General features: G+C 44.6%; 1 protein-coding gene across 1 annotated transcript in view; it reads left to right on the top strand.

Moving 5' to 3' along the window:
- Positions 1-3150: 3150 nt before the first annotated feature.
- GFM1 (G elongation factor mitochondrial 1) overlaps positions 3151-14781 on the top strand; it is a 38040-nt gene continuing 26409 nt past the window's right edge. The window contains exons 1-6 of the mRNA XM_028731406.2: positions 3151-3283; positions 6054-6206; positions 6495-6627; positions 7396-7600; positions 8613-8729; positions 10168-10318. Of these exons, the coding sequence (XP_028587239.2) occupies positions 3236-3283; positions 6054-6206; positions 6495-6627; positions 7396-7600; positions 8613-8729; positions 10168-10318 (807 nt within the window). The 5' untranslated portion in view covers positions 3151-3235. The remainder of the gene's footprint in view (positions 3284-6053; positions 6207-6494; positions 6628-7395; positions 7601-8612; positions 8730-10167; positions 10319-14781) is intronic.

Below are 14781 nucleotides of genomic sequence, written 5' to 3'. Positions count from 1 at the left end.
TCTGTTTGCTGGAATTGTAGTCCATAAACCACTAGCTCCCTAAAATAGGAGCCTAGCTCTCTAAAACTAGTGGAGATGGTTCACAGAATCTAGTAGATGCTGCCAGGAAACACGATTCTGCCCTGGGATGTGGAAATAAATCCCTTGATTTATTAACCTACCATTTAAGATTATGGCTGGCATGTAATCAAGCTAAGAAGTGCAAAGATTTTGAAATTGCCACCTGTTCAGTTTGTTTCCCTGCTCTTAATGTAGGGAACTCCAACATGGATTAAACCACATTTATAGGACAGCATGTGTTCTACATAATGCCACTTTTCCTGGCCAGGTTACCTGGAATTTTGAGTGAAATCTATAGTAACTTCCTTACCTCTGTTTCTATTAAAATAACGGTGCAAAGTTAACATTCAGTTCAGCAAGCTCATTGGTCTATGACCATAAGAATAAAGGAAATTTTTGAGGTGGTTGAGTCAAGTTTCCAGAAGCAGAGTTGCATAACAGATGCCAGTAGTGCTGTGACTGAGTGAACTCCTCCAGTTCAAATTTTGCCTCACCCCTCTAGTTGGCAATGATAAAAACCTAAGTTCCATGTGTCTGTGGTTCCTGGCCTTTCACAAGGTTAGTTTAGTTACCTAGTTGATCAGTTTTATGTTACCAATACTAGTAATGCCAAGTTTATATGTAATTGCAAAGTTTTTAAAACACATTTCCTGACTCGGGATGAACATATCTTTTTACAGCAATCTTTAAAGCTTGGAAAGTTAACTTTTGGCTGGGATCAAACTGTCAGCAAAAGCTTTAGTTTGAAAAGGTTCTCTTCACTGTCCCCCATGAAAGATCCTCCAAGGTTCTAGCCGTGCTGCATGTGCTTGTGGCATTCCACATTCTGTACAGCCTTTTAATTCTCAATTTAGAAGTGCCAAACATAGAGTAGTGAAGCTTGATGAGTCTCTGGCTAGATGCATTATTTGGCTCACGGCCTGAGTTGCTTAGTTACGCTGACCTCCCAAATATTCAAGAATCTTAAACTTGAAAAGAAAAAAAACAACTAAAGCAGGGGTTGGCAAAGTTTTTGTGGCTTGAGCCGGTTCACGGTCTCGCAGACGCCACAATGGGCCAGAGTGTGTGCGCGTGCGCAAACGCTATTTCCAGCGCTCCTTCCAGCGTGGAGGTGTGCGCAGCTTCCCATTGGCTGCAGGGGCTTCCTGCAGCCAATGGGAAGCCGGCCAGCATCGTGGAAGGTGGTCCCCACTCTGCTCTGCGCCTGTTTAGCGTGGCACATGGGAGCCGACTTAACAGGCGGTGGGGGTCCATGGGCCTTAAGTTGCCGATCCCTGAACTAAAGTCTATAAAAACATTTTAAACTTGGAGATAACTCATCAGTAACAATAAAAAGGTAAAGGTAAAGGACCCCTGACAGTTAAGTCCAGTCACAGACGACACTGGGGTTGCGGCGCTCATCTTGCTTTACAGGCCAAGGGAGCCGGCGTTTGTCCGCAGACAGTTTTTCCGGGTCATGTGGCCAGCATGACTAAGCCGCTTCTGGCACAACACCGAAACCAGAGCAGCACACAGTAATGCCATTTACCTTTCTGCTGGAGCATCTTGCACTTTTTGGTGTGCTTTTGAACTGCTAGGTTGGCAGGAGCTGGGACCAAGCAATGAACCGCCGACCTTACAAGCAAGCCCAAGAGGCTCAGTGGTTTAGACCACAGCGCCACCCACGTCCCATCAGTAACAATACACAAATACACAACACCGCTGTAATCATACTATTTCACATCACCGGGCTTTTAGAGCTGTGTGTGCACTTAGAATCGGGATTTCTATAGAATTATCATCACTCGGGATGAAATTGCAATTCAGTTCTCAGCTTTGTTGTGTGCCCACTGGGGTAAAGTTTACTTTTGAAAATACCTGCATCAGCACTTGCAGTTTTTATTTATTTATGACCTGTGCTTCATTGTAAGGTCCCACCAATTTAAAAACACAATACTAACTATTTAAAACAAAACAAAAAAATTCCTTCCAGTCAGCGGCGTAGCGTGGGTTGTCAGCACCCGGGGCAAGGCAAGTAATTTGCGCCCCCTAACCCCTAACCTGCCGTCGCTGCCAGCTTCTTCTTGCTGCTGCCTGGGCTGGGGTATTTACGGTAAGGTAACCACGGCGACGGTGGCAGATCCGTGTCAGGTGATCTGAGGCAAGTTGCCGCTGGCGCTGGCGCCGAAACGATGCCGCTTGCCTGGAGGAGGGCAGAGGCGAGGAAAATGCAACATGGCCCAGCAGCTGCAGCGGCGGCGGCGGGGCTGTGAGGAGGGGCTGCCTGGCGCGCCCTCCGTGGCCGTGACGCGCGGGGACCACTGCGAGTGCTGAGAGCCGCTGCCAGCTCGTTGGTTCCGCGAGACATGGGGCTCTGCTACAGCCTGTGCCCGAGGCTCTTCGGCGACTCCGGAGGCGGCGAGCGCGCCCCCCCAAGATGTTGCGCCCGGTGCGGCCGGCCCCCCCTGCACCCCCCACGCTACGCCACTGCTTCCAGTAGCACATCTGAAGAAGTGTATCTGAAGAAGTGTGCATGCACACGAAAGCTCATACCAAGAACTAACTTAGTTGGTCTTTAAGGTGCTACTGGAAGGAATTTTTTTGTTTTGACTATGGCAGACCAACACGGCTACCTATCTGTAACTGTTTAAAACAAATACAGCGTGGTTCCTAAGAACATATATCTCAAATGTCAGCAGCTTCACGTTGGAATTCCTTTGCTTCCAGCACAGCTACCTTAAGGCCCTGATCCACTTCGATTTCAGAGGCAATGGATCTGGGAGGAAGAACAGCAAGGAGACCATGTCCGAAGTGTGTCGAGCTGGGTCTGTGTTGCAGCCCTCTAACCCACAACAGTAACTTCACACCCTCCAGGAGAGACCCATGAATGCAAACGAATTGTAGCTTAAAGCAGCAAATAATCCATTTGGGGGGCGGGTAGGGAGAGGACCCTACAGTACATGCAAACAAGGCAAGGGGAGAAAAAGCAAGGTTGCTTCCTTGCTTCCAAAGCAGATTCCCCTTCGGAGCAGTTCCTCCCTCCTCCCTAGAGGGGGCGCTGCAGCGGAGTGTCCCGCTGGGCAACTCTATGGCCCTACCCCGGAAGCGCAAGCCGGCTAAGGCAGGAAGTGGGGCTGGGAGTCGTGGACGGCGTGACATTCAGCGGCGCGGACTGGAAGCCTGTACGCTGCGCGTCATGTTGCGGTGCCAGAGGATCGTGGGCTCCGCGTTGCCTCGGCGACAGGTACTGAGGGCGGCGAAGGGGGCTGAGCAAACCCTTGCAGGGTTTCGGTGGGATAGGAGAACGAGAAGCCTCGTTGCCTGGGCAGGATCCCCAATGGGGACGGTACTCGAAATTTTGCTTTTCTAAAAATAGAGTTGAATGGCAGACAGAAAACCTGCAGGTGAAGCTTCTGGAGGGCGGATCCTCACCGTACATTTAAAAACACATGGCTTCATTTCTAGCAACTGTATTTGCACACACACATCCTAACAGAACTACAATTTTCCAGGGTCCTTAGCAAACCCAGGATATTTAATATATGGTGTCCCTGCAGCATTAGGGAAAATCCTCCTTGGTATTCCGCCTGCCTGTTTGTTCGTTCCTTACATATTGGCCACCCACCAGTAAATATTCCTTGGGGTAACTTGCAATAAAGTTGCATTTGGAAGATAACATCAGTACAGTAGTACCTCGGGTTACATACGCTTCAGGTTACAGACGCTTCAGGTTACAGACTCCGCTAACCCAGAAATAGTACCTCAGGTTAAGAACTTTGCTTCAGGATGAGAACAGAAATTGTGCTCCTACGGCGCGGTGGCAGCGGGAGGCCCCATTAGCTAAAGTGGTGCTTCAGGTTAAGAACAGTTTCAGGTTAAGAACGGACCTCTGGAATGAATTAAGTTCTTAACCTGAGGTACCACTATATTAGAATCGACAGTAAACTATAAAAGATGGGGTGGGGGGAACCAACCACTTCTTTACAGCAGAGGAAACTGCTACTGAGGTAATGCAACCCAGGACAGACAAATGAAAGTCGTTCTTCACACAGCAGATAGTTAAATTATGAGGTTTGCTCCCACAGCATGTGGTGATGGCCATCAGCCTGGACTGCTTTCAAAGAGGATTAGACAACTTCATGGAGGATAAGGCTAGCCATGGCTACTAGCCATGGTGGCTGTGCTCTGCCTTCACCATGTTCTACCTTCACTGCCAGAGGGTGTATGCCTCTGGATACCAGTTGCTGGGAGTCATGACTGAAGAGAGCGCTGCTGTACTCCAGGTTCTGCTTGTGGATTTCCCATAGGCATCTGATGGGCCGCTGTAAGAACAGGGTGTTGGATTAGATGGGCCCTTGGCCTGATCCAGCAGGGCTTTTCTTGCATTCTTAATACTGTATAGGGCTTACAGGAGTAAGTCCTATTGAATTCAATGTTTGATTTGACCTTAGATTTTGAATTTGATGGGCCTTCCTCCCAGCCCAGGTAAGTGGTCTTAGGATTGCAGCCTTATTAAACCTCCTCAACCCATGTTGAACACTTCTTTCAGTGCCGGATTTACATATAAGCTAAACAAGCTATGGGGACGCGTGTGGTGCTGTGGGTTAAAGCCTCAGCGCCTAGGACTTGCCGATCGAAAGGTTGGCGGTTCGAATCCCCGCGGCGGGGTGCGCTCCCGTTGCTCGGTCCCAGCGCCTGCCAACCTAGCAGTTCAAAAGCACCCCCGGGTGCAAGTAGGTAAATAGGGACCGCTTACTAGCGGGAAGGTAAACGGCGTTTCCGTGCGCTGCGCTGGCTCGCCAGAGCAGCTTTGTCACGCTGGCCACGTGACCCGGAAGTGTCTACAGACAGCGCTGGCCCCCGGCCTATAGAGTGAGATGGGCGCACAACCCTAGAGTCTGTCAAGACTGGCCCGTATGGGCAGGGGTACCTTTACCTTTTAAACAAGGTATAGCTTAGGGTCCCACTCTCTTGGGGGCCCCCAAAAATTTAAAGAAAAGAAAAACTGGATGTACATTTCCAAATTATAAGATAAAAAAACAAATAAAATAAAAACCTACATACAGCAACAGTGGCAAATTGCTTTAGATACCTATTAGGTCCATAAATTACCATATAGCATATATTCAACAACAAAAAACAGCGACAATTTGTTGTTGACAAAGTACAGCTGGAACTATAAAGGGCCCCATTACCTTCAGTAGTTTAGGGCCTCATCAAACCTAAATCCGGCCCTGACTTGTTTACATTAAACTAAATTATTGCACCTTGTATGGGTGAAGGATGTAAGTCAGCTACTTGCATAGCACTCTGTTAATGAATCTTGAAAGTCTTGACTTCAGAATACTCTAATCCCAGTTCTTGTAGAAAATAAACATTTTGTTTTAGTTATCATAACTCTTGGGAGTATCATACATATTCAGCCCAGAATACTATAACTTTAAGAATCTTAAAACTCAGGATATTGTGTCAGTTACTGTTAGGGTTGGAAGTTAAACATGAACATGTTCTAACAATTAGAACACTACTAGAGTAGCTAGGAAGTTATTACTATTTTAATAGGTATTGTTAGATGGACACAAGGGAGTACAAATATAGACAGATACTGTAGCTATTAATTTTGTCACTGCAGGAAGTAAAACAGGTGACACTGGAAAGTATGGTATTTAAGAAAGATAATTGAGGGAGAGACAAAGGCGGCTGGTCCCTCAACAAAGATGGTGGAGTAGCCCTGCTCCTCTCTTCCTCTGCAACTTGGTGGAATATCACCTTCCAAATGGAATGATCCTCCCTCCTTCTGTGCGCTGTTCTGGGGGTTCTCTCAATCCCCAAAACCAATTTCAGGGGGCAAAGTGGGGAATCCCTTTTGTAGAAGAAACACCATTTGTGTGAATTCTAGCAATAATACTGACAGTTTTTCTGTACTGCACTTACTGTTGTCTGTACTGCACTTACTGTTGTCTTGTGTATTGTAATCTGTTGCAATAACATTCCATCCCATTTTTGTTTTTCAGCTGTTTTTTAATAGCTGCAGATGGTGCTCTTCAGGAATTATTCCCAATGAAAAGATCCGCAACATAGGAATTTCTGCACACATTGACTCTGGAAAGACTACGTTAACTGAGCGCATTCTTTTCTACACAGGAAGGATAGCACAAATGCACGAGGTACTTCTGAATGTGATCAGAGAGGAGGGGGACTCTCCAGAGCAGCATAAGCAAAGAGCGGATTTGGAGGGAGCACAGGGGGTTGCAGAGGGGAAGAAGGGAAGGGAAAGCCCTGTTGTGCAAGTGGGAGTCTACTTGTGTGATGTTTGATTTGACCTTAAATTTTGATCTGTCAATTGGGCAGTAAAGCATCTCGGAGCAGATCCTTCCCTTGTACAAGAGGACACAGGTGTACGTGCAGAAATGCACTGACTTGCAGAAATATTGATATGCTTTCTTTCACCTTAGGTAAAAGGGAAAGATGGGGTTGGTGCTGTCATGGATTCAATGGAGTTGGAACGACAACGGGGGATCACTATTCAGTCTGCAGCAACTTTTACCATGTGGAAAGACACCAACATTAATATAATTGACACCCCAGGTAATAGTCATGTAAATACGTTTCTAGCACTTGTATGCCTGGCATGATAAACATACCCAAGTGTTAAGAGTGTATAATTTTTACTCATGGCCAAAATGACATCTGCTTTGTAAATTGCTTTCTAAGGCTGAAGGCCTAAGCTCTACTCCCTTCCCACTGGGCTTTTTGGAGCACCATCACAGGTGCAGCACAGCCACTCTGTGGCCACAGAGGAAGTGGGGCAGGGCAGTTGGGCCTGATCTCTGTGCCATTTCCAGCTTGGCTCAGTGATAGTGGCCTTTGTCAGTGCCTGATGGCAGTAAGACCAGCTCAGGTCTCGCCCTTAAACACCCTGTTGTTTTGACAGCATGTTTGATGGTTGGCGGGAGGCTGATTCAACTGGTAGAGGTGAGAGAAGAGAAATGTCTTCTTAACCCAACGCCACCATCTCCTACAGCCCAGTGTAAAGGGGATTTAGATAGCTTTGCTTTCACCTGTTCAGTAAATGCTGCCTGAAATTCTGTTGTGTAAGGTTCTTCAAAGCAAATGTATGAAATGAAACTTGGAACTAGTCCTATTACTACTGACTTGTAAAATCCCTAATCTTGATAGCCTGGTTGTGTTGGACATAGTGCATAGTCCTTAGGGCATAACAACCTGATGCCCTCTGTATGTTTTTGACTGCAACTCCCACCAGGCCCAGACAGCAGGAAAGAGAACCAAATGCTGCAGCAATTCTCAGCTAGTTGGAAGCCTTAACGTTCCTGGATCTTTTTACTTCCCTTTCAGGACATGTTGATTTCACTATAGAGGTAGAGAGATCACTGAGAGTTCTTGATGGAGCCGTCCTGGTGCTGTGTGCTGTCGGAGGGGTTCAGTGCCAGACAATGACGGTGAATAGGCAGATGAAGCGGTATAATGTCCCGTTTTTGTCCTTCATCAACAAACTGGATCGAATGGGTGCAAGTCCAGACAGAGCCGTCCAACAACTTAGGTATGAACATCTCAGTTAGAATTCCTCCCCCCTGCCCATATCAGAGAGGAAGATGGAAAATCTTTCTAGAAACAATGTCAAAAGATGTGTGTCTTCAGTGTATTGTTCTGGGCTGCCATCCTTCTTAAAGGTTAGGTGGGTAACGTGGTCAACATTGAGTGTCACATATGAAATGTTGACGGATCCTTGCTAACTAAATTCTTTAATAGCTTACATCAGCTTTCCCCACCCTGGTGACCTCCAAATCTTTTCTGGAAGAACCTCCCCAGGGAGTTTCTGCTGGCGCCTTTAGTATACAGCTTTAGGCATCAGGCGAAAACATTCCTCTTCAGCCAGGTCTTTGACTGATTAATGTCCGATACCCTTTTAAATGTGGTGGTGGTGGTAATCAGTTTGCTTTTGTTCTTATTTTTATTTTGTGTTTTTTATCTTGTACTTTTATGCTGTGAACTGCCCTGAGATCTACAGGGAAAGGGCAGTATACAGATTTAATAAATCATCATCATCTTCTTTTGGATTATAATTTTCCCCCCAGCCTCAGGCAGGACTGCCAGTGGTCAGGGATGATGGGAGTTAAGGTCCAAAACATTTGGAGGGTACCAGATTGGGAAAGGCTGGCTTAGATGTACGAAGTGGGTACCAGACCTCACCCCCCCGAACCTTTGCCCTTCCACCTTACTCATACTAGAGACTTAGACCTTTGATGTTGTTCCTTGTATGACATTTTATTTTCTGGCCCAGCGTGGGTTGTGCTGTCCCCATATGCAAGCAGAATCCTGCTACCACCAGAAGGTAGTCTGTCCAAAAAGGTGCATTCTAAATCTTGAGATGATTTGTCTGTCTTTTCTAAAGTTCTGTTATGGCAACTGCCCTTCCTTACCTTTTGATCTAGAGCCTTATCAGGGCCTCCCCTTCAGATCTTCATGGGCAGATAGACTTGTATGTGAAGAATCAGCTCTTTAGAGCTGGAAATGCTGTCTTAAGAGAATTGTATTTGTTTTTAACTTCACAGATCCAAGTTGAACCACAATGCTGCCTTTATTCAGATACCTATGGGTTTGGAGGGAAATTTCAGAGGGATCATTGATCTCATTGAAGAAAAAGCTATATACTTTGAAGGTGACTTTGGGTAAGGGTTCTGAGCAGTTTGAAATATGGAGGCATTTTACATCTGATCATGCTTTGGGAGTAGTGTGTTGTTGTTTTATAAGAAGTATAATTTAGTGTTTTGGTTACTGAGGAAGAATTAGTTTTGATTAGCATAGCCATAACACACCTCATCTCGTAACTATAACACAATCCTCCCCACCATGCCTCTCTATTCAAATTTTCTCGGCTGTTTATAACCATAAATGAAGGTGATATTGGCTAATGCAGCCCGGGGTTCCTATCTTAACAGAGGTTGAAGCAAGTTAGTAAACCCTGTTTTATTAAGGAATCCTTGTTTGCTGTAACCATGGTTCAGCTTGTGGCTGTTGGGGCTTTTTAGGTGAATATGTTTGGCTGTGGATTTGCACAGCAAATGACCCTTGGGTCATATTCATTATGTGTGAATTCTGTGAAAGGGGAAAGGTGATAATTGCATGGCAGACAGGCAATTAAATATGCTTTGCTTTTATTGTGGGAGAGTTTAGCCATGCAATCACCATCTTGCCTTGGGTGGACAAAATTCATATAATGAAAGTTAACTCCAGGCTGGCTTTTGAATCTCTGGTATGTGAAAATACTCAGGGATCCTGCACCTTTGCAGGAAGCTGCAGTGAGAGATTTACAGTTCATTCCTTAAAATGTCTATTGAGAAGAAAGTGGGGCTTACTCTCTGGTAAAGCGAGTGAAGCCTTTCAGCTTTAATATTGGTTCTTTTGAGTGGAAAAAGATTTCATTGGCCATTTTGTCTTCACATTTGTTTGCTCATAAGGCAGAGTGACATTTTCATAGGGGAATGAGAATTGAATAGGAATTGAAATATAAATATGATCATATTTATACCCTCAAACAGCAGTTGCTCAACTGGAGCTATAACTTTGCTCTATCCAGCATGGGTTTTAAAAATTTAAATGTATCTGTGGTTCCTTCTGCGTAAGATGGCTAAGTGAGCCTCTTTCTAGGAGAACAGTGTTTGTCACAGGAACAACCCATCCAAGAGTGTCATATTTATATGGATCTTTGTGTACACCTGAAATTATTGTGTACTCATCACGACAGAGCATTAAGAGAAAAATGTCCATTATTTGAAAAACACCCAGCAATCTTGGTTTTATTGTATCCTTATGATGTCAATCCTGGTTTACACCCCACAATTTTAAAGGCACATAGGATTATAGCCTTTGTGAATATTATTAGACAGAAGGTACAAGGGGTCCAATTTTAAATCAAATGTGTATTATTGCTAGCAGAGCTTTGTTGCTAGATTTGCAGGTGTAAAAAGAACTGAAAATGTGTCACTCATGAGAGCGGAATAAATTGATGGTTGTGGTTCTCACTGAAGCCCACAGGAGCATGTGAGATTTCTAACATTTCTAGTTGGTTGGCTTCTGATGGTCTGCTTGTTTTCTCTGCTTCTGTAGCCAAACGGTTAAATATGACGACATTCCCCCTGAGTTCAGAGCAGAGTCTACCGATCGCCGCCAGGAACTGGTTGAATGTGTTGCAAACTTAGACGAACAGATTGGGGAGCTTTTTCTTGAAGAGAAAATCCCAACAGTGACTGACTTGAAGGTAAAGGGACTTCAGTTCTCTCCCCATTGCCTGAAGGATTGCCCAAAGTCCTTTGATGTATGCATTTGCTGTATAATGTTTTGCATATGTAAAAGCGAACAGGTGGGGCACTCTCATCGGAATTAATCAAGGATAAGAGCCTTAAACTAGTCATGGCCGGTGGTCCAACAACATCTGGAGGGCCACAGGTTCCCCACACTTCCCTTGGACTAATACTGGTTACATGTCCTATAGTCACAAACTCCTTAATGCTATCTGAAAACAATGGCAACACCTAGCTTTTATAGAGAGAGCTTTGAATGTTCAACGTGTCTTTTTACATACATACATACATACATACATACATCTCAGTAGAACCATGCATGCCATCTTGAGCTGCTTGGGAAAAAATGGGATATAAATGTAATTAGTTAATTATGTATTAAAAACAACCCTAAAAGGTAGTCCAAAAAAATTAGTCTTCCATACTGCAGATGGAGGATTGAAATAAGAGAGAATGGCTTACCCAAGACCGTTTAATACAATTGTAGAGTTGAAAGGGACCCCAAGAGTCATCTAGTCCAACCCTCTGCAATGCAGAAATCTCAGCTAAAGCATGCATGACAGATGGCCATCCAACCTCTACTTGGAAACCTCCAGTGAAGGAGAGTCCACCACCTCTTGTGGGAGTCTGTTTCACTGTCGAACAGCTCTTACTGTCAGAAAGTTCTCCCTGATGGTTAGTCGGAATCTCCTTTCTTGTAACTTGAATCCAGCACCCAGCACAGGGAGGAAGAAGAAAGCCCACCCACTTGGTCGGAGAAGGAAGCTAAAGTGCTGGCAAGCCGGAAAGCACCACCTGCGATACATCAGCAGGCCAAAACGCCATGGTGATCTGGCCCTCAAACTGGTTCTGGATGTTGTATTGAGACATCTCCCAGGCCCAATTCTTAGGGACCCATATACTTTTAAGATAAGGAGTCAGTAACACACTGCCTTCTCTGGCTTGGCATCCGGGGGCCTTCAGGTGCTGCCCCTGTTCTGATGGGTAGAGCGTTGACGTTTGAACTTCTGCCCTTCAGTTGCTTAGATTGGATAACTTAGATGGTCTGTTTTGGCTTCATCCATCTGTCGATATCTATCAGTCTGTCTCTGTATCCCACCTTTTCTTCAAGGAGCTGAAGATGGCATGCATGATTCCCACCCCCCTCTGTTTTATCCTCAGAACAATCTTGTGAGGTACGTTAGGGTGAGAGACAGAAGTTGGCCCATTGTCACCCAGTGATCTTCATGGATGAGTAGGGATTTGTCCAACAACTGTACCATATTGGATCTCTCTAGATGTGCACTATAACTCTCTCTCTCTCTATATATATATGCACAATTGTGAAATATAATTTTATAATAGCTGTTGCATATTATAATATGCAGTATTTGCAGTAAAAGCATAAAACGTACTTGCAGGGTTCTGCAAGGGTGAAATATAAAGTCTTTAAATAAAAATCTATCCTACAATTTAGTTAGACTATAATTTTAAATGAATTAGGTAGGATTTTTTATTTTTTTTTAAAGATAGCAAAGCTGTGATGACCCTGCTTGGTTGGTTGGTTGGTTTGCTTTTAATGGGATAATTATATTGCCAGCTCTCATTCAGAGACAGCTTTGTGTGTTGGGACATCACATTTTGTTGCCTTTAGAAGCTAAATGAGTGAGCTGGGCTTTCTGTGTCTGCAATATCTTTGTTATGACGCTTTGCTGCTATCCAGGGAAGTGGCAGGTTTTCAGTACTAGGCATTAATAGCAACAGATGCCTGGGGGGGAGAATAGCTGGCAGAAGGAGACCAGCTGTTTGGTGTGACAGACAAAGTTGTGACAGATCCTAGAGGTCACCTGTGATCTCTTCCTCTTCTCCTTATAAATATAAATGCAAGATTTGTACCTGCGTACCTATATTTGTTTCTAGGCAGAGCCGAATGCGCTCTGTGATCTGTATATTCCGACACAGGTTTACTTGCAGGTAGAAATCCTTCACAGCATTTCAACACCCCCATCCTCTTGTGTCTAAATTGATGTGCAGTTGGTGTAAGGAGACACTGTTTCACCGTAGCTGAACCCTCTTGGGCAAGGACTGGATTTGGCTTGAGGACTTGATGAGCATGGAATATAGAGCTTTGCATGTGGAAATAAATCTCCCGTTACCCTTGTTAGCCTTTGATGACTTTGCGGTCTGGAGAATTGCTGCATGGTGGTTGTTATGCAATGGTTTCCCTCTGTATTCCAGGCTCTTACAAAATGCTTAAGAGGAAGAAGCCCGTTTTAAGCACAGCTGAGTGATCAGGTTGCTCCCAAGAGTCAAAATACACTGTAGGAATATTAATTTCGAAACCTCTATCCTAGTTACAGCTTTTGATGTTGTCCATTAACCAAACAGTCCGAGGGACATTCAAATAATCTGGATATCTGTATCCGTGCCGTCATTTGAAAATTCAACGGAGAGATTTGTAACCTCATATACTTTTACTCAGAAAAAGTACCAAAATTCAATTGCATTTACTTCCAATTGTTCACAGGATTGCACCCTTGGACTCTTTTTTAGAAACTCCGTACTCCAGTCAAATATGTGTCTCTTGATCTGTGCTGAAAATAAAAAGAGTAAAAAAGATTGGGTCGTCTAGAGCGCCTTCTGATCCTAGGCATGCTTTTACCTCTTTACCCAGCATGAAATTAACTTAATGGTAGTGTTGCCCATCTAGCTTGGATGGCTTTTTAAAAGGATTAGACAAATGTGTGGAAGCTCTAGCTGTCGTTCCTTCTAACAGTGGTGGCTGAGTGACTATTAATTTGGAAGCAAAGCAGAGTTGCCCAAAATAAGTTAGCCGTTTCTATAAACTCGGGGGACTTCCTAGGACTGCAAGCGTACGCACATTTGCGAATTGAAAGAAGGAAGGGTGTTTTTTAAAAACCTGAAGAAACCAGCGAGCACCTGTGAACTTCCAAGCTGTAAGGAATGTGGAGATGTCACTTGGGGCAGGGGGGAGGAGGAAACTGGAGTGGTACAGTCTACTAGATATAGATATAGCAAGTACCCTAAAAGGGAATATTAGGGTTGAGGGCAGTTGTACTGTGAGCTCAAAACAAAAAAAATTCCTTCCAGTAGCACCTTAAAGACCAACTAAGTTAGTTCTTGGTATGAGCTTTCGTGTGCATGCACACTTCTTCAGATACAGTGTATCTGAAGAAGTGTGCATGCACACGAAAGCTCATACCAAGAACTAACTTAGTTGGTCTTTAAGGTGCTACTGGAAGGAATTTTTTTTGTTTTGACTATGGCAGACCAACACGGCTACCTATCTGTAACTGTGAGCTCAAAGGCTTCGCTCCCTGCATATTACTGGGGCATTGCATGAGGAAGCTCCCCAGAACCCTGCCTGCAGTGCTATATACTTATAACATGCTAGGATTTGGGGCTGACACTCTCAAACTAGAGTCTTCTAATGCTGGGGTGCTGCCTTATACCAAGTCTATTATCCAGCTATCTCAGTGTTGTCTGTTCTGACTGGCGTTAGCTCTCCGTGGTATTTCACCTCAGCTGTGTTTAGCACAGCAGGGGAAAGTCTCACGTGCAAAAGAGAAAAGGTTGCTTTTTCCTTTCCCCCTCCCCTTTCTGACAGCCCCCCCCCCCCAAAAAAAAAAGAAAGCATGAAGAGGACTACAAGGCTCCTTTTGTAGCCTGGTTGGAGTCTTCAAGAGAAATATTCCTCTTACAGAGTTGGGGATACATAGCAACATTTTTTAAAGCATTTTCTTGGACATGTAAGCATGCTGCTATGGGCACAGCCACACCACACATTTAAATGATAACAATTTACTGTAGTCTGTTGAGGGCACGGAGAGTTGTTATGCTTCCCCTATTCATCTCTTAGAGCTGCAATTCCCAGAGTTCCCTTGGAAGAGAGATTGATTGTTAAGCCACTTTGTGAACTGTCACTCTCCGCCCCTTTAACCAACTCCAGCTTCCAGAATTTTTGGGCGGAAGCCATGGCTGTCTAAAGTGTTCTCATAGTGCTTTAAAGGTGTGATGTGCATGTGGTCAAAGTAGTCGATTCGTTCTGTGGCTCTGCATCTAAGATGAAAAAAGCATCATCTTAAAATCATTTGTCATATGGGTGGCAAAAACAGTTTTCTGGTTCAAAGCGGCCTTGTCTCCCCCTGCCTTCCTTCTCCCAGAGCTAATTAAGTACAAATTACTTAATGGCTGTGGAAAGGCCAAGAGGCAGGTTTGTTTGTGCTAATTTGTCCCCAGTGATGGATTTCTAGCCTGTGGCAGGCAGCCAAGTTCTGGTTTAAAATAATTTTTCATGGAAAACGCATTGGGTTCTTCTTGCGTGCTCATTAGGCATCATGGACTTAAATAAACATCTCGTTTGCTGACAGCAAAACATTACTCCTGAGGTTGAAACCCTGACTGGTGTGCCGCAGCTGCT

Source organism: Podarcis muralis, chromosome 6 (assembly GCF_964188315.1).
Source record: "Podarcis muralis chromosome 6, rPodMur119.hap1.1, whole genome shotgun sequence".
Lineage (NCBI taxonomy): Eukaryota > Metazoa > Chordata > Lepidosauria > Squamata > Lacertidae > Podarcis > Podarcis muralis.
This window is presented reverse-complemented; position numbering and strand designations above follow the sequence as displayed.